At 43.2% G+C, this 21,892-nt stretch overlaps 2 protein-coding genes across 5 annotated transcripts; one reads left to right on the plus strand and one right to left on the minus strand.

The window, feature by feature from the left end:
• Nucleotides 1-390: 390 nt before the first annotated feature.
• On the minus strand, nucleotides 391-5,504 carry gmfg (glia maturation factor, gamma). The gene is made up of 7 exons (XM_053646843.1): nucleotides 4,948-5,504; nucleotides 4,391-4,487; nucleotides 2,959-3,008; nucleotides 2,807-2,856; nucleotides 2,226-2,308; nucleotides 869-942; nucleotides 391-682 (listed from the first exon to the last, which is right to left on the minus strand). The coding sequence occupies exons 1-7, from the start codon at nucleotides 4,948-4,950 to the stop codon at nucleotides 611-613; spliced, it is 429 nt and encodes a 142-aa protein (XP_053502818.1). The 5' UTR covers nucleotides 4,951-5,504; the 3' UTR covers nucleotides 391-610.
• Nucleotides 5,505-5,847: 343 nt separating this feature from the next.
• On the plus strand, nucleotides 5,848-21,204 carry LOC128621229 (protein Smaug homolog 2). Of its 4 annotated transcripts, none has more exons than XR_008388253.1 (13): nucleotides 5,848-6,184; nucleotides 10,879-11,397; nucleotides 11,925-12,392; nucleotides 13,257-13,499; nucleotides 13,594-13,703; nucleotides 13,960-14,046; nucleotides 14,135-14,411; nucleotides 14,565-14,650; nucleotides 15,987-16,102; nucleotides 16,266-16,452; nucleotides 16,591-16,894; nucleotides 17,661-17,834; nucleotides 20,417-21,204. XR_008388253.1 is itself a non-coding variant. In XM_053646840.1 (13 exons), the coding sequence occupies exons 2-13, from the start codon at nucleotides 11,202-11,204 to the stop codon at nucleotides 17,687-17,689; spliced, it is 2,010 nt and encodes a 669-aa protein (XP_053502815.1). In that variant the 5' UTR covers nucleotides 5,848-6,184; nucleotides 10,879-11,201; the 3' UTR covers nucleotides 17,690-20,408. The 4 variants fall into 4 exon arrangements, 2 of the variants coding, with proteins under 2 accessions (XP_053502815.1, XP_053502814.1); XR_008388252.1 differs by lacking the exon at nucleotides 20,417-21,204 and adding an exon at nucleotides 17,914-20,409; XM_053646840.1 differs by lacking the exon at nucleotides 20,417-21,204 and having other exon boundaries at nucleotides 16,591-16,717; nucleotides 16,811-16,894; nucleotides 17,661-20,408.
• Nucleotides 21,205-21,892: the final 688 nt, after the last annotated feature.

The following is a 21,892-nucleotide window of genomic DNA, read 5'->3' on the forward strand; positions in this document are numbered from 1 at the left end:
TAGAGGTGTGTTTTTTTACGTTTTCTCAGTAACACAATAAGCTGAAGTTGGTGAGAAAACATTTTATTGTTCTTTACATTCATTTCAAACAACCGGTGTGACGTTAGACTCAGTGCGGTTTATTCCTTACTTAATATCAACATACGTGTGATGAAAGGATTGCAGGCTCCTGCAGTACTTTAATGTGAAACCTTTTAATGTAGCAATCCGTTTATAGTATGTTTAATATAATCTAGTCTGGTATTTATATCAATACCATCTTTTGGGGTTTTTTTTCTGCTGTAAGACACTAACGAAATTAAATACATATTAAAAATCGGTATTTCCAAAGTTTCAAAAAAAAAAAAAAAAGAACGCATGAACACCAAAATAAATGCAGAGTTTTGACATCATTTTTTTTTTTTTTTTTTTTAGCTGTAACAGGTCTAGTACCGTGTTCACATTGTGCTTCACTTCATTCTACAAAATGTCGACTTAAAAATTAGAAATCAAACACCTGAAGCCTTTTCTCCACTGATCTGAGATGAGCTGTGAGTTTATTCCCCACGTAACGATCTTCGCTTTATGGATAGATTTATGGAGCGCTGATCTTGACGAGTGGCGTAATTTTTCAGCGAAAGAAGGACAATTTCTCTTTCAGCCACTCCTCGGAGAGATCGTCTGCGTTCCGGATTTCAAAAACCTGTAGACGCGGCCGGGGGGAAAAAAAACAACTGTAAAGGTGGTACGTGTATAATTAGGAATAGAACCAGATTTTAAAAAATATATATTGATTACGTGAAAGCGATATTGGCCCATGCTACTGGAAACAAACATCTATACGAGATAAACATGATGCACTGTGTGTTTTACGTGTTTATATGTTTACCTTGGTGAGCTCGGCAGATTGGACAAGCCTGTTCTTACTGCCGGCGTACATCATCTGCTGCTCCGGCTTACAGCCTGTGTAAAGAAAAATAATTATTACTAATGATTAACCGCCATATCTGGGGTTTAAATGACGTAATTTATAAAATCGACTTCACTGTTTGTTTAACAAATACCTACAGTTGGCCGGTACAAATATAAATCGATCAGAATTCCTTCGGAAGTACATGCTGTACGTATTTCTAGTCACATTAAGACTATCATGCACCTATAAATGATAGACGGGCTGGTGGGGGGGGGATTTCACTTTCAGGGCCTTCTTTGATTATAACCACGCCCCAAAGTACAGCGTCAGGCTGCGATTGGACAGCTCTTGCATTTCAGTGTGGCACGGCTGCACTGCACTGACGAAAATGACGTGCGATGATTACGTGCGGGCATTACGCTCGCTCCTGACGCAGCAGTCAGCGTTATATACTTAACCGGTTTTTAATCGAAACACATCAGAGCGACGTAAGAGCACAGTGTGGTATGTTTTCTGCACATTGCTAATGAAAAGCGAGAATCTAAACAGACCTTTTAAATTTTTGATTTCCCAACACGACGTGCCATGAATACGAGATATTAATTGTTAAAACACGACGATTAATTCTTCGACGTCCCGTTCACCCCAAGCGTAGCCGATCCATTTGTTGTTTTTCTTGGTTTCGGTAAGCATGACTGAAATCTAAAAAAAAATAATTTTCTTTAACGATTTAACGCAATTTGGTATCAATCCCCGCCTCCCCACCAGGCCCCGCCTCCCACAGCTTGAAAGTACAACCCTAGCAAAAAAGCTACAAGTTACGCAAGCGATAATAGGAACTTATATATGTGCGTTGTTTAATTTAAAATGAGCGTAATATCATTTGTATGTACTGTAAACAAAATTACAAAATTTGGGATGATTCGACATAGACATTTGTTGCTTGTTAGCAATATAACTACAAAAAAAAAGTCCGGGATTTAGGATCAAGCGTTCCATTAATAATCCCTATAGATTTCCCTAGATTTTTATTGATTTTTAAAGAAATTCATGTCAACACAGTACTTGAGCTAACAATAGTTATTTACCACATTTTATATCATAAAATATATACCTCATAGTGCATTTAAACTAATATAAATTGATCAGTACAGACTTGTATCAGCTTGCTGATTAGCGAGTCAGTCCTAATTAGCGTGCTAATTAGTTTGCGTTCTTTATAGCTAGTTTGAAAATAACCTGAGAGTAAACGTAAATGAAATGTTGGCAAAAACAATAGAGCTGTTTAACGGGAAACTGAAAAATTCGGGGGATAACAAAGAGCACGACTTACCCACAGGACTGGAGAAAATGAAACACAGTGGGTAGGACACTCGGCCGTCGGAGTGCGTGAGCTTGTAGCTGTACACTATGTACGTGCACTTTGGTTAAGTGGCATACATACTTCGATGACTCAGTTTTCAGGAAGTGAGCTACTGTTTTACCATCAGGATGTGAAAGTGTGTAGCTAACATGTCCACGTCCAGTACAGTACAAGACCCCATGCGACCCCATTTTACCACGATTTCACATTTAACGATGTGTTTATGGATCACATACGAGATCACTCTGCACTCACAGTGTTTAATGAGAGGACTTCGGTGTAACTGCAGAAACCGTAGCTCTCATCTCATCTCATCTCAGCTGTTACTTCCAGCTGCTTCCAGATTTACACTAAAAGCATCGTGGATTAGCACTACGCTAATATTATCGCGCTTAAGATGGCGCCCAAGAGGGAACAGAGAAGGAAAGCTGGTAAGGGGGTGCGTTACAACATACTGATTAGAACAGAATTAGCTGGCTAACTCGAGCTCCAAAACATCGACTGTGTATCATGTATAAAGCTGTTTTGTTTTTTTAAAAGATAAAGGATATCGAGGCTGGCGCTCAGGAAGCTCTTCCCTCAGATCATCCAGAGAAATGTCCTGTAACATGAACATCGCAGGTTTAATCACAGAATCTCACCTTTTTTTTTTTTTTTTTAAACAGTTTAGTGATTAGCCATATGAGCTCTTTCAGGCACCCACCTCATACTCCTCTTCTAATATGACCAGCTGTTTCTCCATATCAATTTTCACTGAAATAAACAAATATTGGACGTACATATTGGAATGAAAAAACATGAACTGTAATTGAATTCTGTTTTTAACATCTTGTCGTCAACTTCCTTCATAATCCACAACCTGCAAAGCTTGTACGTGGAGCAGGACGGGAGGAGCGGTGTCATGGGGGTGACGTCGCACGTTTTTCAAAATTCTAAATGGCTTACTAAATAGCTACCTTTTTTTGTTAATCTAGCTACATTAAGCCGGCTAACCAAGCTAGCTTGCTAACTAGCTAACAGAATAAAGTCTCAAAGTTCTGTCAGTGGTCACTGACTAAAGTAAATAGTAAGATTAGCATTTTAATATGAATTGTTTAAATGTTACACATTTTCAAAATAGTATTTAGGGGGCCAAGCACCGAAGGTGTGTAGTTGTTCTTCTTCTGGTGTCTACTGCAGCCCATAGAACCGTCTTGTAAAAAGTTGTGAAATTTGGCACATTGATTGGGGATGGTCTAGGGAACATTCTGACCAAATTTGGGCCAGGTGCTGCCAACGCTCTAACGCCACCATCGGGTCAAATTTGGGCCTAATTTGGAAGTACGTTTATGGCCACAAATTTTGAACTCCATATCGAAAATTTTAAATCCAGCCATCTCTTGATTCCCTGTCTCAAGTTCAACGCACCCTATGACATCACTTTTCACCCAGTTAGATTGTCCACCATCTTGGGTTTTGTCTAAAGCTTTTTTTCTCTATTCCTCCTACAAATTTTGTTCAATCATCACCAAATTTGGCAGACGTCATTGAAAGAATTTTTAATATTCCAAACGGTTTGCCCATAATGGGCCAACGAATCTGACAGCGAAGCCGCCAAACAGGAAGTGAGACTGTATTTCAGCAACGACTTTGCGTACCGACACAAAACTTGGTATGCCTCTTCCGGACCATGACCTGAGGTTATGCAACAAATTTTGTAACAGCGCCACCTACTGTTCAAAAGTAACAATAACATGCTTAAAAAAATGCTCACATTTAACTACCGTTTTCGCTACACATCATCTTGAGACATCTTTCTAAAGAAAATTTATCAAAAGAAAATCTAATATTCGAAACAGTTTGCCCATAACGGAATGGCAAATGTGTGAAACTTCAAATCGTTCTTGAATGCCTTCGCCTATAGTTATGGCTCTGCTTTTCTGTGCTTGCTTATGCAACACTTGTAGTGCGTCTGTAAATGTGCGGCTCACCGAGTCTGGGTGCTTGGCCCCTGAAAATGCTGCTTGCAGCTTTAATTAATAACCGACCTAGGGCGTGTTAAAAACAGTACTGGAACAAAGCCCTTTAATAATCTTTAATAATTATCAATGACTGTTTTTTTCATGAATTCTTGGACGTTTATGAGAAATACTCACTCAGTATGGCGGCGTTGGTGGTCTCCTTCCGAAAGCGAAACTTCTTCAGCTTCTCCGTCAGACTCGGATCCACCTCACACACGACCAGCGAGCTTGACTGAAACACGCCACCGTTTATTTCGCATCAAATTTCATTTGTTTCATGTTTATTTTTCTCATTTGCAACTATAAATGGATACAAATGTGATGCGTCATTGTTTAATAAATTAAAAATCGTTAGTGTTGGAAAATAAGTGTCGTGTAAGAGGAACAAAACACTTGCTGTTAAGGGAAACTAATCAACTTCAGGGTGGTACCGGTAACTAGTAGTAGTGTTCTGTAAATCGTGCGCCCCATTGCATATGTTTGTCAAGCACTTAGACAGGAAGTGTTACAGCACACACTGTCACACAAACCAACTTCCTGTAGTGCTGACAGCAAAAAATACACACAACACTAATGTGAAATTACACACACACACTGCATTCGTGTTTCTTCAGCAGATGCACAATGAAACATCTGGATGGATCTAGAATGTTCTAAAAGTAAACGTGTAGAAAGTGTAGAACGTTTCCTACCATGGTTGCAGAGTGCGTCTTGGATTAACACAGTTCCTCGTTTAACAGCAGCCGTGTGACAGGATGCTGCTGACATCCTGGCAGTACAGGGAGGGCGTTAACACTCATGCTAATGTTCACGCTAACGATCACGTTAACACAAATGCTCACGCTCACGCAGACAAGAGGAAGCGGAGATGATCCTGGATCTTCTTACTGCTCGCTGATTTCCTTCACCACAATCCGCTCCTTGACCCAAAGGTTCAGCTGAGACATTACAGGGCATCAGGAGTGCACATAAACAAACAAACAAACACACAAACAAATAAAAACAATTCTTTTGGCTGATTTTATCTTGTACTCATACGTGATGCCAGGTCTCTGTTACACTAAGGGTCACACCTGCTAATGATAAACAAAACCAAACAAACCTGAGTTAAACAAACACATATACATTATTATATCAGATAATATTAAAAAGAACCAACACACCTAATTCAAATGAATATGTAGACAAACAAACAAATAAATAAATAACCCACTCTCTCTCACACACACGCACGCACGTACACTCATATACACACAGAGTTTCTGAGAAAATTCAGGAGACCTGAAATAAACCCAGAAGATCAGGACTTAGGAGGTCTAGAGATGAGATGAAAACAGTTTTGTGTTACAAAGAAATGCACATATTAAAGCCATCAGACTGATTTTTTTTGTCTAACTACTTTTACAGCAGAGTTCAAGTTCAAGTGATGCACCAGGACATGTACATACATACACACACACACACACACACACACACACACACACACACACACACACACACTTACACTCTTTCTTGTTCATGCTACCATAGCAAGGACATGGTGAACACACACGGACGCGCACACACGCACACGCGCGCACACACACATACACACAAACACACACTTCAGGGGAGCGACTCTCCTCCTCCGCGATGCCGGGATACAGAGCAGTGAATAGCGGCGCTTTAACACACACACTCACTCATGCACTCATGCATACACTCTCACACTGAGCGCTGATGATGGAAACAGTGTGTGAGTAAATCAGAGAGCTACACACACAGCACGGAGGAGATTTAAACCGCTCTAAGATCTGGAGAAGAGAGAAACAGCCTGGATGCTAACGGCCTCGGCTGGAGAGGCTAACACGCAGCTGCTAGCGCACTAGCCTAGCCTAGCCTTGCCTAGCTTAGATTCTCCTGGAGCCGCTGTTGGATTTCCCCAGACCGGTAAACATTAAAATTATCCATTTATTTCCTTATTTATTGCAAAATATTTTTAATAGCACAATAACTCTTGTTTGAATATTACCATTTTCAATCTGTTCAGCTAGCCTAGCATGCTAACGCTAGTCAAATAAATAACGTTAGCATATAGCCAGATTGTCACTGATTAGCGTTGGCATTAGCTTAGCTAAGAGTCCGCGGATTTATGTATTTCTCTGTGCATTCTTTTTATTTTTCAGTTATTGTTAATTTTCGAGCAATCTTTAACAGAAACGCAACGTTGACGTTATTTTACCCCAGTTCATTTTTGCAGAGGAGTGCTCTATGACTAGCACACAGCGGGCCATTAGTGTACGCTACTAGCTTGTTAGCCAAACGAGCGGAACAAATTATCGACACCGAATTCTTAATTATTAGGGCTTTTTTTTAGCACAGTGACGTCTTAAAGACATATTTCGTAATACACAGACCCCGCATTAACATCTAGAAGCCGCCAAGTCTTTTATTATTACATTTTAAACGGAACATTTGAGCACGTTTGTTGATAATACGTGCTAGTGCTAGTTTATTAGCTAGCTAATAGTCTAGGCGTTCGGTCGCCTTGGCAGCGGCTAGGTTTAGCTCATTAGCATCGCTTTTAGCCGCAACTTTTAGCCCGTTTAAGTGTGTTTGAAGATGCGAGCTAACGTTTATTATTTTTTTGGAAAACTGTTGACGATTTTTCTCGCTTAAAAAGAAAAACACAAATACTGTTTAAAATCTAAAGAGACAGAATGTCGAGTTAGCATACTAGCTCGTTTGTGTTTATGCGCATGTTGGTTGGTTTGGGTTTGAATAGTTTATTAAAAGTTACGCAATAAAAGGAAAGAAAAATCCACGCATTTCTGCACTTGGGCATATATTTATTTAATCAGTAGATATAATTTTACATTGCAATTATGGTAAAGTAGCTAATGGTGGGAGAAAGGGAGGGGTGTCCTGGATAAATGTCAGAAAAAACATTGTTGTTGGATGAATGGAGCCCAGCCCTCTACAAAAATATACACACACACACACACGGGACTGCAACATTCCCTGCAAAAATGCACTGACATCATTAAAGGGGGGGGGAAAAAAAACCCACACTATTTTGTGGATCCTTTTTCACCCAAAGTAAAATAAAATGTGTTCAACACCCCCCCCCCCCCAAAAAAAAAAAAAGTTTGCGATTGGTTTGATATAAAAATAACACAAGGTCCATTTTAACGCTCAGACCAAAATCCGTAAAACTAGCTTTAAAAGAATTGCACGAGGAGAGGAGTTAACAGTGGCGCGCACACGTTTCTGATGCATCCGCACCACGCCGTGTTATCGCCACGTCCCGTTCCGCATCTTACACCAGACGCGGTCATGTACGTCTAATAAAGCTCTGATCGATCGCGCACGTCGCCGTAAACTCACTCCTCGTTGTATTTTGGCTTTCCTTCGATCGTTATTTCCTTAAATAATTTGTGCTACATCGTTTTAATTTACTGTTCCCTTGATTTATTGTTCCACGTTTTTTTTTTTTTTTTTACACCTTGGCGTGAAAAAGCAAACTGTCACAAAACTCCTCCCCCGTCCGTCCGTCCCGCCCTTCGTCGCGCAACAAGTTGGGGCAATATTCGCTTAAAAAAAAAAGTGTCCACAGATCCACACTTGGGGATAGTCATTTCAACATGCTACGATTCGGGACACGCTCACTCCAATCTTGGACACTGTTTAGGATGCAGTTAAAATGCGCACGCATGGTCATGTGATCACTCTTTATCGATTTGCGTTATTTTTACGTCGAAGGCATCCTAAGCCCCCCCCCTTTTTTCTTCTTCTCTGCAAACAGTGAAACATGGTGTTGGGTGCGTTTGTTCTTTACGGAGCCCCTGAACGGACCTCCTTTGCAGACAGGAAAAATAAGCATACATAGAAAAGAAAAAAATCTTGTGAAAATGGGAGATTATATAGTGCGCTCAATGTTTCAAAAACTAATTCTGAAAGAAAAAGATATGCCGTGGTGTTTTTTGGGTCGTTGTTATGTGTTTTACCTACTGGGGCAGTTTCTTTTTGGGGGAGGACGCTGCCGCCGACGTTTGATTTATTTTAAAGGTTCATAGTTCTTCACCCCAAAAATAACTGTGTACACCAGCCATTGAAGGGTCTTCTAGCAGCCGAAATATTTCCAGACGTTCGACATGCGGTTTCTTTCGTTCGCTACTGCTAGCCTCCGCCATCTTTTCTGCTGACTAGAGCGTTCTTCCTTCAGGGGTTGCTTTTGGCTTCTGCAAACAGTAATAAATAAATAACGCGGTTTTATAACGCAACGGCGGATCGTAAAGGACGGACTCGGACCGAGCGTAAAAGAGACGCGCAGTGGATCGACGCAGGATGCGTTTTCCACTCAACTATATGTTCAGATACCGAACTGTGCGTTGTAGCTCTGAGTTGTGAAAATAATGCACGAGTGCATATAAGTATGCCAGGTGCACGTTTTCTGCTCTCGAAAGGAAACTGCATCTCAGGTCTTTTCTAAAACGTGTGGGGGGAAAACAAACACGCACGTGCACATGCATTTCTGTACTTTTAACAAAAGTGTAAGTAATAGTAGTTCTTTCTTAAAGCATATCTGGGGGGTTTTCACGGCATCTGGGAAAACCAGTTCGATGGGCCTGTTCTGAACTTCTGGCAAATAGCCATTTTTTTTTGGAGCAAAATGACACGAAAGTGTGCTTGTTTTTATCAGTAGCGAGTGCTTTAGGGAGCATTATCCAGCAGCAGATTTAAACAATCTCAGGTAGGAAACTAGAGATGATTGAACGTGTGTATGCTGTGCAGGTTTAATTCGAGTGAAGTGTGTATCCAGCTAACAGAAGACGACTCTTCGTAACTTTTATCACGTGTGTGCTGTACGAGTTAACGTTCTGTTTAACTATGATTCAGCTTCATCCGAGCTGGCCCTGAGGTCTAATTAGCTAAATATTAAATATACCTAGCATATTATTGCTTCTTATTACGTTCATACAGTAAGCAGCGCGATCGGCTTTTTTTTTGCTGGAAGGATTGGAACGCAGCCCTGTAGGGAATAAACGAGTGAATTTTCTTAAATCAGTACTTACGCTTCAGGTTTTTTCGCTGTTATGTAACGCGGTTATAGATAAATTGTGTGTTTATTTACTGTGCAAAAATAGTAACGACACGAAAAACCATTGTTGGCACTACTTTGCTGTCGTATTTTCACTGTTAATATTTTTGCACAACTCGGTGAACCGTTCTTTCTCAACAGAGTAAAATGTCTTTTGTGACATGAAATTCCATCACAACTGGAGTCAACTTCACTCCGTTTACAAAGTGATGTCAAGTCAGCATGGCTGCACACAGCGTCAGAAAATAAACAAAGTAAAACATCCATCCCATCCGTCCATCTATCTTCTGTACCGCTTATCCTACACAGGGTCACGGAGAGCTTGGAGCCTATCCCAGGGGACTCAGGGCCCTAGGCAGGGGACTCCCTGGAGGGCACAGTCGCTCAGACATTATAAACGATTTAGAGATGCCAATCAGCCTATAACGCATGTCTTTGGACTGGGGGAGGAAACGGGAGTACCTGGAAGAAACCCCCGAAGCTCAGGGAGAACATGCAAACTCCGCGGAGGCGGGAATCGAACCCCCAATCCCGGAGGTGCGAGGCAGACGTGCTAACCACCTAAGCCGTTGTAAAAACTTCTTGCCTTTAAATTAGTTCTAACATTAGAACATTTTTGGAAATCGCGTTTAAACATCGATTCGAATCCACCGATTTGATCATGAAAATCGTCCAGCGCTATTTTCAGTCTGTACCCAGTTGTGGCTTAACGAGTGTGTCTTGCTAATCCTGACTCGAGAGTTGCTGTAGTCTGCACTAAGGTGCTCTGATTGCTCAGTGAAGCCGATTATCTTTAAATACATTTCTAATCTGATGTGTATAAGAAGACGGATGATGAACAATGTGAAGATGTTATTGCGGTGCATCTCCTCTCACTGAGAAAAGCACGAATCCTGTTTACTCCTGCCCGCGCAAATCAAAGGGTTAGGGTACTCGGGTACCCGATACTCTAATGACTCCTTGGGTCCTCCCTTGTTCAGAAATCCTCCATCATTAAGGATGTACTGTAGGTGTTTCAAAAACAGTGGGTACAAGTAAAATCCTTCCATGAAAATCGGTTCACGTTTCAAGTCAGGTGATGAGTAGAATCATGTTTAGGCTGAAACATCAGTGTTTAAGCGTGTGATGTACACCTGTAATCATGTCGCTGTAAAGTGGCACCTCGGTGAGCAAGGACGTGCGTTTCTGTCTGTGTTTCCTGCATCCTTTCACCGTTTCCTCGAAAGGCCTGCGCTGAGCAAGGGAAAACGAGGATGGAATTAAAAGCAATTAAAGAATTGCATAGAACCCAAAAAAATTCAGTATTTCGACCACCGGTTTAGTGGATGTTCTAGTCTGCTTACCCAGGACTCAGGGAAATGAATGAGTTTTCAAAATACCTGGAAAGAAATGACCGTGTAGTGTAACTGTAGTCTTTATCTTCTGCTGATAATAGCTCTAATGTTGAAGTTGAGTCATGCTTTCTTTAAACATACCAATAATTCAACTTACTAGCTGTTTCTCTGTTTGTTTTTGTGTGTGTGTGTGTTCTGCTTCTCTGTAGCTTCTGGCTGCCTCTCACTGTGGAGTTAAAAACTTCTCATTGACAATATTGTGAAGAATCATTCCGGATTTCTTTCACTTGGTGTTCCCTGTAACTGCTGACCTCTCACTGCCTCTTCTCTGTGCCACTGGCCCTTCAGTTGGGCCAGAACCATGTGAAGCTTTTCTTATGCAGCTCCTGAGTGGACTGTAAGACTATTGCAGTAATACCCCCAAGTTCTGGGGGGACATCTTTAACATTGTCCCCATTCCCAGTCCTACACTTAAAGGCCACAGCCTTTTTCCTTAAACCCTCACCTCGAGAGGACTCCGTTAGGGTTCGCCATGATGTTCCGGGACCAGGTGGGGATTTTGACGGACTGGTTTAAGGGCTGGAACGAATGCGAGCAGACGGTGGCGCTGTTGTCGCTGCTCAAGAGGGTTTCGAGGACCCAAGCGCGATTCCTCCACATCTGCCTGGAGCACTGGCTGGCCGACTGCACTGAGATACACTTACTGGAGGCTGAGGCCAACAATGCAGGTATGTTGTTCAGGATTTGGGTCCTTCCAAAATAGTTGGGGCATTATGAGTTCCCAAAGGTCTGTTAGGAATGTGGAAATGGGGTTAGTGAGTTGCTCAAAAGGTTGGCCATGTTGTCCGAAAATCATGAGTTTGAATCCCGACGATGCCGCAGACATCCGTGACCGGGAGTCCAAGAGAGCAAAATTGGCTGTGCACTCTGGGTGGGAGGGGCATCCTCTCTCTGTGTTACGCTGCTCTACGCAGCATGAGCAGTAGTTTGAAAAGATGTAGAGATGTCTTTTGATAGGAGAGAGTTATCCAGTGGGTGGGAATTGGCAAGACCAAATTGGGAGAAAAATGTGGGAGCACTTCCCCCCTCGAATCCCCCTGGGGTTTGAACTTTCAGAAGATCTCTTGACATACGTCTGACACCTGCCGCTGTGAGTTGTGTGTAATACCATTTCAGTAACTGCTCATAAATAATTTTCAAGAACAGAGCTTACTTATATGGGCAAAGCACCTATTAAAAACCTTTATCTCTCCAGCCATAGTGAGCCAGTGGCAGCAGGAGCCCAAAGAGAAGGCCGTGTCACTGCTGCTCTCACATCTCCCCCTGTTGCAGCCACGTAACAGTGAGGCCAAGTGTGAGTACATGAAGCTGCTACAGCAGGTGCTGAGCCACACCATCGAGAGCAGCATGTTTGTGGAGGAGAGCCGGCAATTGCTTTCCTATGCCCTCATCCACCCGGCCACCACTCTTGATGATCGCACCACTCTCGCGCTGTGGCTCAACCACCTTGAGGAGCACCTGTCAGCTCGACCACCGCCTGTACCGTACCACCACCATCATGCTCGACAGGGCTCGGACGAATGGACGGGTCCGACTGAGTCCTTGGAGGTGGCACATGCATGGCATGATAAACCGCCGTCCACATGTAGCTCGCCTGCCGGCCAGAACGGGCACATGGCCTTTCCCAGTGCAGGTGGAGTGCCTTCACCCATCAACAGTGCAGGTCAGTGGTATGGGTGGAAGTGTGGAATTGCAGTGCAAGCGGATCGGTAGTTTGGGAAGCGTATAATCGCAGTGCAAGCGGATCGGTAGCTTTGGGAAGCGTGTAATCGGAGCCGTAGCGTGGGGAAGCGTGTAATCGGAGCCGTAGCGTGGGGAAGCGTGTAATTGCAGTGCAAGCGGATCGGTAGTGTTGGGAAGCGTGTAATCGGAGCCGTAGCGTGGGGAAGCGTGTAATCAGAACCGAAGCGTGTAATCGGAGCCGTAGCGTCGGGGAAGCGTGTAATCGGAGCCGTAGCGTCGGGGAAGCGTGTAATAGGAGCCGTAGCGTCGGGGAAGCGTGTAATCGGAGCCGTAGCGTCGGGGAAGCGTGTAATCGGAGCCGTAGCGTCGGGGAAGCGTGTAATCGGAGCCGTAGCGTCGGGGAAGCGTGTAATCGGAGCCGTAGCGTCGGGGAAGCGTGTAATCGGAGCCGTAGCGTCGGGGAAGCGTGTAATCGGAGCCGTAGCGTCGGGGAAGCGTGTAATCGGAGCCGTAGCGTGGGGAAGCGTGTAATCGGAGCCGTAGCGTTGGGGAAGCGTGTAATCGGAGCCGTAGCGTTGGGGAAGCGTGTAATTGCAGTGCAATCGGATTGATAGTTTGGGAAGCGTGTAAGATAATCTTTAGTTTGGGAAGCGTGTAATCTGAGCCGTAGTGTTGGGAAGCGTGTAATCTGAGCCGTAGTGTTGGGAAGCGCGTAATCGGATCACTAGTTTGGGAAGCACGTAATCCGATCGGTAGTGTTGGGAAGTGTGGAATTAGCAGAGCTTTATGAATAGATGTTACCATTTCATGTTAAGTATGGTAATTAGTTGTTTTTATCCATTAGGCCTTTCTGGTCAGGTACAGCCGAGCTCAGTGACTCGTCCGATGTCTCTTGTTCCTGCCAACCAGCCAGGCTGCAGCTCTGATTGGCTGGGCCAGGATGAAGTGGGTGGGCGCCAGGGTGCAACAGGGGCGGAGCATGCACCACTGTCTCCTCAGGGCAGTGTTGCTTCGTCAGGCAGCGAGCAGACGGAGGATCAATCCAACACACGGAACACATTCCAGGAGGATGGCAGCGGCATGAAAGGTGAAGCTTTTGTCCTATAAATTAAAACTGTTTGGTGCTGCAGTTTGTGTTATTCAGTATAAAATCTAACTTTGGAAAGTTGTGTGTGTCCTAGACGTGCCGACGTGGCTAAAAAGTCTCCGTCTGCACAAGTATGCATCCCTTTTCTCCCAGATGAGTTATGAGGAGATGATGGTCCTTACTGAACAGCATCTGGAGTCACAGGTCAATGTTTTGATTTCTACTGTCCTTTGAGAACAACTTCATGTTTCTTTCTTTTCTTTCTTTTCTTTCTTTCTTTCTTTCTTTCTTTCTTTCTTTCAGTGAAGGAGGCATGGCCTATCCTGTTTAATTAAGAATGCGTGTTGTTCAAAGTATTTTTCTTGATCAGATCAGTCATGGTGCATGTTTCAGGAGGAGTTCGGTTTAAATAATTCTGTTTGCTCTTTTAAAATTTTCTTCTTTTTTTTTAAATTCACAGAACGTGACCAAAGGAGCTCGGCACAAGATAGCGCTGAGCATTCAGAAGCTGAGAGAGCGACAGAGCGTCCTCAAGTCTCTCGAAAAGGCAAGCTTCGCAAAATGTCCCGCACCACAATATGGTTCTTCTTTGGATGCACTTTAGCAGTCTTTTTAACATCGCGATTTAATACCAGGATATCCTCGAAGGCGGGAACGTCCGGAACGCCCTGCAAGAACTTCAGCAGATCATCATCACGCCCATCAAAGCCTACACCCCGCCCACTGCTGCCCAGAGAGAGGTGGAGCCTGGAGCCACAAACACTGACAAGGCAGCCAATCCTGTAGAAGAGAAAGATGCGGCTGTAGAGGGCTTTCAGAGCCACAATCCCCCGCCCTGTGACGGGGAGTCTTCGTCCACGCCCATCTCAGAAGGAGACATTCCTGGGCAGTTTACGCGGGTGATGGGGAAAGGTGATGCCTCAGAGTAGCTTGTAGTTTGTAAAAAAATAAATAAATAAATAATGCTGAATATATAATATACACAGCTAAACACAAGCACAACAGCGCTGAATGTGGAGTGTGTGTGTGTGTGTGTGTGTGTGTGTGTGTGTGTGTGTGTTTCAGTGTGTACGCAGCTGCTGGTGTCGCGGCCGGATGAGGAGAACATCAGCTGCTACCTGCAGCTCATCGAGAAGTGTTCAATACACGAGGTAATATTTTAAAAAATATTTTAAAAATACATTTTATCCTAAAAGATAGTTTTATTTATTTATTTATTTAAATGACATTTTTATGAATTAGGTAGATGTAGGCTAAATTTGAAATCTTTAAATTTGAGACTTCATCAGACTTTCACCCTGTTTTTGATTTAAGGATTCAAACAGAAATAAGATTTTTGTTTAAAAAAAAAAAAAAAGTCAATTGTTTCTTCCGTTAATGTATTGATGTAGATATGGTGGTCAAAATTAGCTGAGGATATTTCCTTAAAATAGGTTGTTGTTTTTTTGTTTATCTTGAAAATGATTTGAACTAGGGATGTCACGATACCAAAAATCTAGTAGTCGGAACTGATACCACCAAAAGTACACGATACCAAAATCGAAACCACGGTGTGGTATATAAAAATAAATGAAATAAAAAAAACTCCTGGAGGACACCCTCCTCTGGCTGATACTGGCAAGAAGGGGGGGGGTATATTTTAGTTATCAATCACTGTCTGACAATGACTACTAAAACAGTGCTAATAACAAGTACTAAGGTGCACTCCTAAATGCACGCACACCCCCCCCCCCCCCCCCCCCCCCCCCCCTTATACTCTGAATGCAAGCATTAGTTTAAATTCACTGATGTGGTGGCAGGACAGAAAGATTTATTAAAAGCATGAACATGTGAGTAATTATTAGTGACATGAGGCTACATTTAGCTGACAGGACACGGGCTGAATGGCGATGCATGGTGGCCCATTAGGAGGTAGTTTATAACACTGCAGTGTGTTAGCATCGTTAACAAATAACAGGCTAGCGCAAACATTACATGGAGCATAACGTTAGCCGGTTTCACGGACACAATGCCAGCTGCTTCAGACAAACATAATATAGGACCGTCTTTCAGGTGCTTCTCCAAATTCCAGGGGTTTCCTCGCTTTGTTTGAAATGAACGATAGCATCGGTTACACACCGGCACCCGATGCTACCTTTCCTCTCAACAAGTCTTTACGCGTATTTGTGCTGCCCCCTTCAGTTCCGGAAGAATCGCAACCACGGTAACTTCATTCTTACCGGTACCTACGCTACTGCAGAAAAACAGGTACCATCCCGTTTTAAGCATGTTGGTACCGAAGTATTGGTTCTTGTGACATCCCAAATTTGAGCGTTTTTTTTTATGTAAATGTTTTTGAATCTGAAGAATGAGAGATTTTTTTCTTCCATATTTCATTGTATTGTAAATGTGGAGGAAGCCCAAGTACACAAGATTGATCTTTAGACATGCCCTCATAATTCTCTTCATCTGTGTGTGTGTGTGTGTGTGTGTGTGTGTGGTCTTTAGGCGTTTACAGAGACGCAGAAGAAGCGCTTGGCATCTTGGAAGCAGCAGGTGCTGAAGCTGCTCCGCCTTTTCCCACGGAAAGCCATGCTGGACATGCCCGTGTACCGACAGAAAGGGTCCGTCTCATTCGCTCGCTCCCCTTCTTCTTATCCTAGTGCACACATTCCGTCTCAGTGCGCTAACAACTCGGGAGAATTAGTGGTGGCGTTTCCTTGAGTTCTGCTTCACTTTGTTTACTGAAAGGAAACAGATTTTGATCGTGTGTGTGTGTTTGTGTAGGTGGGCGTATGGTTCGAACTCTTTGCCTACAGCAGGCTCTGTGGGTGGAGGCGTGTCTCGGCGAGGACAGAGACAGTTCCCCCTGCCCCCTCGTGGAGCTCCGCTTCCCAACCGCATGGGCCTCATCACACACTCTCCACGACACACACTCGCCAACCAGCCGGCCCTCAGCGCACAGGGCAGGCAGGTCGGTGTGTTTTTCCATCTGTCCGTGTGTGTGTGTGAGCGAGAGAGAGAGTGGGTGATAGAAAAATGAGATATTGGGCTGGATTGTATTGATGTGACGATGATGTGTGTGTGTGTGTGTGTGTGTGTGTGTGTTTAGAACCTGTGGTTTGGGAATCCTGGAGGGAGTAACAGCATGCCGAGTCAGAGCCGGAGCTCCGTACAGAGAACACACTCTCTCCCTGTACACACATCTCCACAAACCATGCTCCTGTTTCAGCAAACTGGTACACACATACTCCTCTCTCTCTCTCTCTCTCTCTCTCTCTCTCTCTCTCTCTCTCACTCTCACTTGACACTTTTTTTATTTCCTTTCCCAGAATGCCCGGTTCCAGGGACTGACCTGGAGATCAACCCCACGCTGGAGTCACTGTGCCTCAGTATGACTGAACACGCCTTAGGAGGTACAGCCAATCACTGCACAGCTTTCCAATCAGCTTTGGATCAGAATTCACCGAGTTTTATGTTTAAGCGTGTCACTTTCTCCGTCACATGAATTTTTGACCACAACAGCTACAGTAATTCCTCAGAAAACTGAAAGCTGTGCTCTGTCGACTTCCTAGCGCACTGCTTTCAGGATCCGCCGTTTTATAGTGCTGTCTGAAATCTCAGCGAAGGACTTCCACCGTGTTTGTTTTAATGATCTATCTACAAAATACCAAAAATGCACTTTTTTTTCTTTTTCTTTTTTTTTCCCCCCTTTCTTCTCTTGAATCGCACTCGCCCTTGCCCCCCCCTTCTGAGGGCTTTCTGGGGTCCTGTTACTAGGGCAGCGTCCCTTCATATTCTCAAAAACCATAAAGAGGAGACGAATCCTTTTGCGAAGTCGATTCTGTCGTCACGTGTTCATTCGCAGTCGGCTCGGCTACTTTATTTACGATCCTTAGGGTTTGACTGCGAATTAGCCGACGAGACGACTGTCGCGCATGTCGACGTTTACATCAAGCGCAAAATCTGTTCCGCGTAGACGTCCGCTTGCGTAGGGAATAGTGAGTAGGCGGCCATTTTGAACACAGTGCTAGGTTTGCGAAATAAATGTTATTCTGTGCAAGTCTGTGGTTTGATGAATCAATGAAACAAATGACCTTTGTTATTCCTACTTCTCTCTCTCTCTCTCTCTCTCTCTCTCTCTCTCTCTCTCTCTCTCTCTCTCTGTGTGTGTGTGTGCAGATGGAATGGATAGAACGTCAACAATATGAAAACAAAAGCAACGGTGGGGAGGAAGAAAGGACATTTTGCGATCTCACACTTCACGCATGTGCGGCCCGGAACGCGCGATCCTCGCTTTTAAAAACAAAAAAAACAACAACAGGAACGAAACAACAATTCACTACAGAAGAAACAGTGAGAAAACTAACCGTGTACATGTGCTCTTGATATTTTTCTACTTTATTATACTAAGTTTATTATAAATGGAATACAGATGACTATTATATGAGAGGAGGAGGAGGTGGCATGCGTGCGTGCGGGACCGCTCGGCGTCTTACTCGCATCCCGGAGGAAGGGAAGGGAAGCGTCGCTGTCCGAGTCTCAGACGAGCTCCTCAAACCTGGATGAACTTTTTGTGCGTAACCGGTAAAGTGAAAGGCACGATGGAGTGAGCTCGGCTCTCTGGGTTTGAGAGGAATGATTTGGTGCTGATTTTAAGGGCTTTTGGCCTGTTCTGTCGTTCATCCAGGAGTTGTACACACACACACACACACACACACACACACACACACACACACACACACACACACACACACGGTTCCTGAACCACCTGCATGTTTAAGCTGCATTCACAAGGACTTCTTAGTGTCTGTCTAAAAACCTGCACTGTTCATTTAAATGAGAACAGCGCTGAACGGGGGGAAAGAGAGAGGAAAGAGCGTATAGCGGACACACGCGTGCACGTCAGCCAGCAGGGGACGAGACGACATAGCGACGCTTTGTTCACTAGGAAGTTGAAGTCTAAACAGTCCCCGTGAACGCGCGGCCTTAATCTTCACAACGAACGCAGATCAACGTTTCCTTCCTTTTAACCAGTCGCTGCCTTGTGATGTCATCATCGTGCGCCTCAGACTCCTTGCCAACGAAGCGGTTTTGACTTCCAGGCTCTACGTTTGAACGTTCGTCGCTAGGGTTTAGCCACCAAAACGAAAAAAAAACACCCATAAAATGAAACGCTCGACCAGTTGCAAATACTGAACTGTAGCTAGCTAACTAGCTAATATAAAGTACTAACAAAATACTAAACCTGATCGCTTGGTGGGTTTCATGTAAATACGTTTCGATATTTATTCATATTCCGCTTTATTTATGACACGAGACGAGAACAACACGACGACCTGCTTACTGAAGGACGATGGTGGTTTCCTCGGAAGGAGTCGACGGCGCACGCTGATGACGTCAGAGAGCGGTTTAAACAAACATAGATGGGGAAAAAAGAAACACAGATGGAAATCGCGTTCACACACACACTTACTTCGTACCGACACGCTGCATGAGAAGCTTCTGGGCACTTTGTGGATTCCGTTGGCAGATTTATTTGTTTTATTTTATTCTGTTAAGAACGACACAACACAATTCTTCAGAACATCGATGGTTTGTTGTTGGCTTTTTTTTTTTTTTTTTTGGTGTGTGATGACAAATCTCCGGGGAGGGAGAACGATTTCAGACTTTTTTCTTTTTTCTTCTTCTTCTTCTTCTTTTTCCGGTCCTGAAGCACGACGAGTCGCACACATTCCATATGTGGGCATCTAAAAAGTCCCAGGAAGCGAGCACGGTATAGAGTGTCGAACATCGTGAAAGCTATTTAGTACAAGACGGTCCCAGAATTCAGCAAAAGGCTAGCTCGGCAAACGAGCTCCGTGATTGGCCGATCGGAGTCAACTTAAGCACCACGGGGGGAGCGTTTGTAGGGGTGTACAGTCATGACTTAAATCGTAGTGGAGAATGTTCGCTATGGATACGTCGTCTTAATCCGCGTTACGCACTTCAAATAAACGTAAGGAATAAAGAGTCGTGCAGTTGAGGGTTTGTTTTTTGTTTGTTTGTTCAAACAATTGCAGACACGTTTCAGTTTTGGACGAACGTCCCTTTTATAGACACCGTATTTATAAATTGTTGGCACTTGCGTTTTTGAAAAAGAAAAGGGAAAAAAAAAAAAGAGAAATGAATTAATTGATCACTACAGATGCTACGCCAGAATTTGGCCGACGTTTCTCGCTAAATCTTAAGGCAAAAGAAAAGTTTGAAGTCTTCATTTCTTGCATTGACGTGTTTACAAAGCAGAGAGACACATAAAACTGATCTTTACGAAGCAGCTGATTGGGGGGGGGGGGGGGTTCTTTTTTTTTTTTTTTTTTTTTTTTTTTTTTTTTAAAAATATAAAAGGCGGAGCTGGACTCATACGTTCCTTTTTTCCTTTCTCAAGGGACGCGCCAATCTCTCTCTCTCTCTCTCTCTCTCTCTCTCTCTCTCTCTCTCTCTCTCTCTCTCTCTCTCTCTCAAAACCCAGCCCTGGTTTTTATTTTTTCCCTCCTCTTCATCCTCCCTCCCTTACAGTCGAGAGATTTTATGACTCGCAACACAAAAAGGTGCTTTATATATAAATATATATAAATTTGTGTTTGTTTTGTTTTGGGTCTCCTGTAATGTCCCCCGATGGTACAGCCCGCTAGCGTGATGAACTGTAAAAGTCTTAAAGGCCATTAAAAAGAAAGAAAACTCTGAGAGTAAATGAGTGTGTACAGGTCTCAGATTTGCTCTTTATTTCCTTCAGAGCCTGATCTGGTTTGTTTGTTTTTTTTTTTGTTTGTTTTTTTGTTTTCTAGTAAAACTTCCATGAAATCTATATTTCTGAAATCTGTGTCTTCACTTTTTTAAATGTTTATTTATTTATTTTTTTAAAAAGAAAAGGTTTTTGTCAATAACTTTGGACACAGTTTCCAGCGCCCTCGTCAACGTCCCCGAGTGGTTCGGAAGCGTGCGGTTACGAACACACCCGAGCTCCCGGGAGAGGAACATGCTTAATCTTGAGCGAGCTCGTTAGCTAGATGATCTCAGTGCCACACCTGTACAGGTAAACGAGGAATTAAACACCTGAAGATGTTGGAAAACTTAAAGCTACAGCGTTAACTCCGACACTGGAGACTCCTTCCGTTAATGTTAAATGAACTTCTGCTCGCAGAGCGTTCACCGTACAAGTCGCTAAGTTTCTATAGAACGAGTTCCTTAATATAAACTTAAACAATCAGCACTGCTGTTAGAGGAAATTAATCGACTCCTTCAAAATCCAGAGTTTATCCACGTATAAATGAATCAATTGAGTGAATCAGCAATCAAATCAAAATCAGTGTTTTATAACAGCTTTCACTGCTTCTGTTGACTTAAATTTCTTTGCTTTTTTTTTTTTTTTTAAAGATTTGCTGGTACAAATTCTGTTCCTAAAGCCACGGCGACGCCGACTGTGACTCCGCTGGCCGATAACGTAACGCAGCGGTCCACATCTAAACTACGTACAGCGCTGTGGCTTTCTCAGATCTTTTACCTAGAAACGCAGACCTTTTTAAAGAATGACTGAACCTTAAGGATCACTGATGTACCTTTTCAAGCGTTATTTTCCAAAATTTCACCTGGAGGATCAATAAAGTACATTGAACTATCTTATTATTAAAAAAAACACAGTTTTCGAAGTAAAAGATGCTTACTAAAAAGTGCAAGGAAAAAAAAAAAGTATGCTTGTAATGAGATGAACTACAGTTTGGTGTTTCAGAGACTGTAACACCGGAGGTGCGTACGAAGGCTCGCGTTAGACCACGTACGCCGTCACGTGCAACTAGAAACGATTTAAAATAGTCATTGTTTCCCGTCTATCACAGGGACTCTAGCCAATCGCGTGCGTCTGTGAACTCGTGTATGCGGAAGAGGGCGGATAGCACTTTCCTCAAGGGAAATAAATGCTGTGCACCGCCTGTATTGTGTAAGATTGCAGCTCTCTGTGCTGTAAAATTATTAAGCTGTAAAATTACTTCCTATATTTATAAATATACTTTTATATTCTACGACACAAAAAAAGACGGCTGCGTTTTGGAAGGATATTTCATCATATATGTACATCTTTGGGCATAAGATTCTACCAAATAAATTGCAGTGTAGTAATAGTAATAATAATAATAATAATAATAATAATATACAGTATGATAATATTGACATGTATCTGCATTTTGCACAGTAATGCCAAACAGACCACTTTATATATTGGTACTTTTTAAAAGAATAAGGAAATTATATATAGTATGAACGTCAATGACACACTGTCCTTGTTGGTTAATCTCTCCGTTCCTGTTCTGTTACACACACACACACACACACACACACACACACGGTCTCACTGTGGCTTCAGCAAGTGTGTGTTTCAG

The sequence above is a fragment of the Ictalurus furcatus genome, chromosome 17 (genome assembly GCF_023375685.1).
Source record: "Ictalurus furcatus strain D&B chromosome 17, Billie_1.0, whole genome shotgun sequence".
Lineage (NCBI taxonomy): Eukaryota > Metazoa > Chordata > Actinopteri > Siluriformes > Ictaluridae > Ictalurus > Ictalurus furcatus.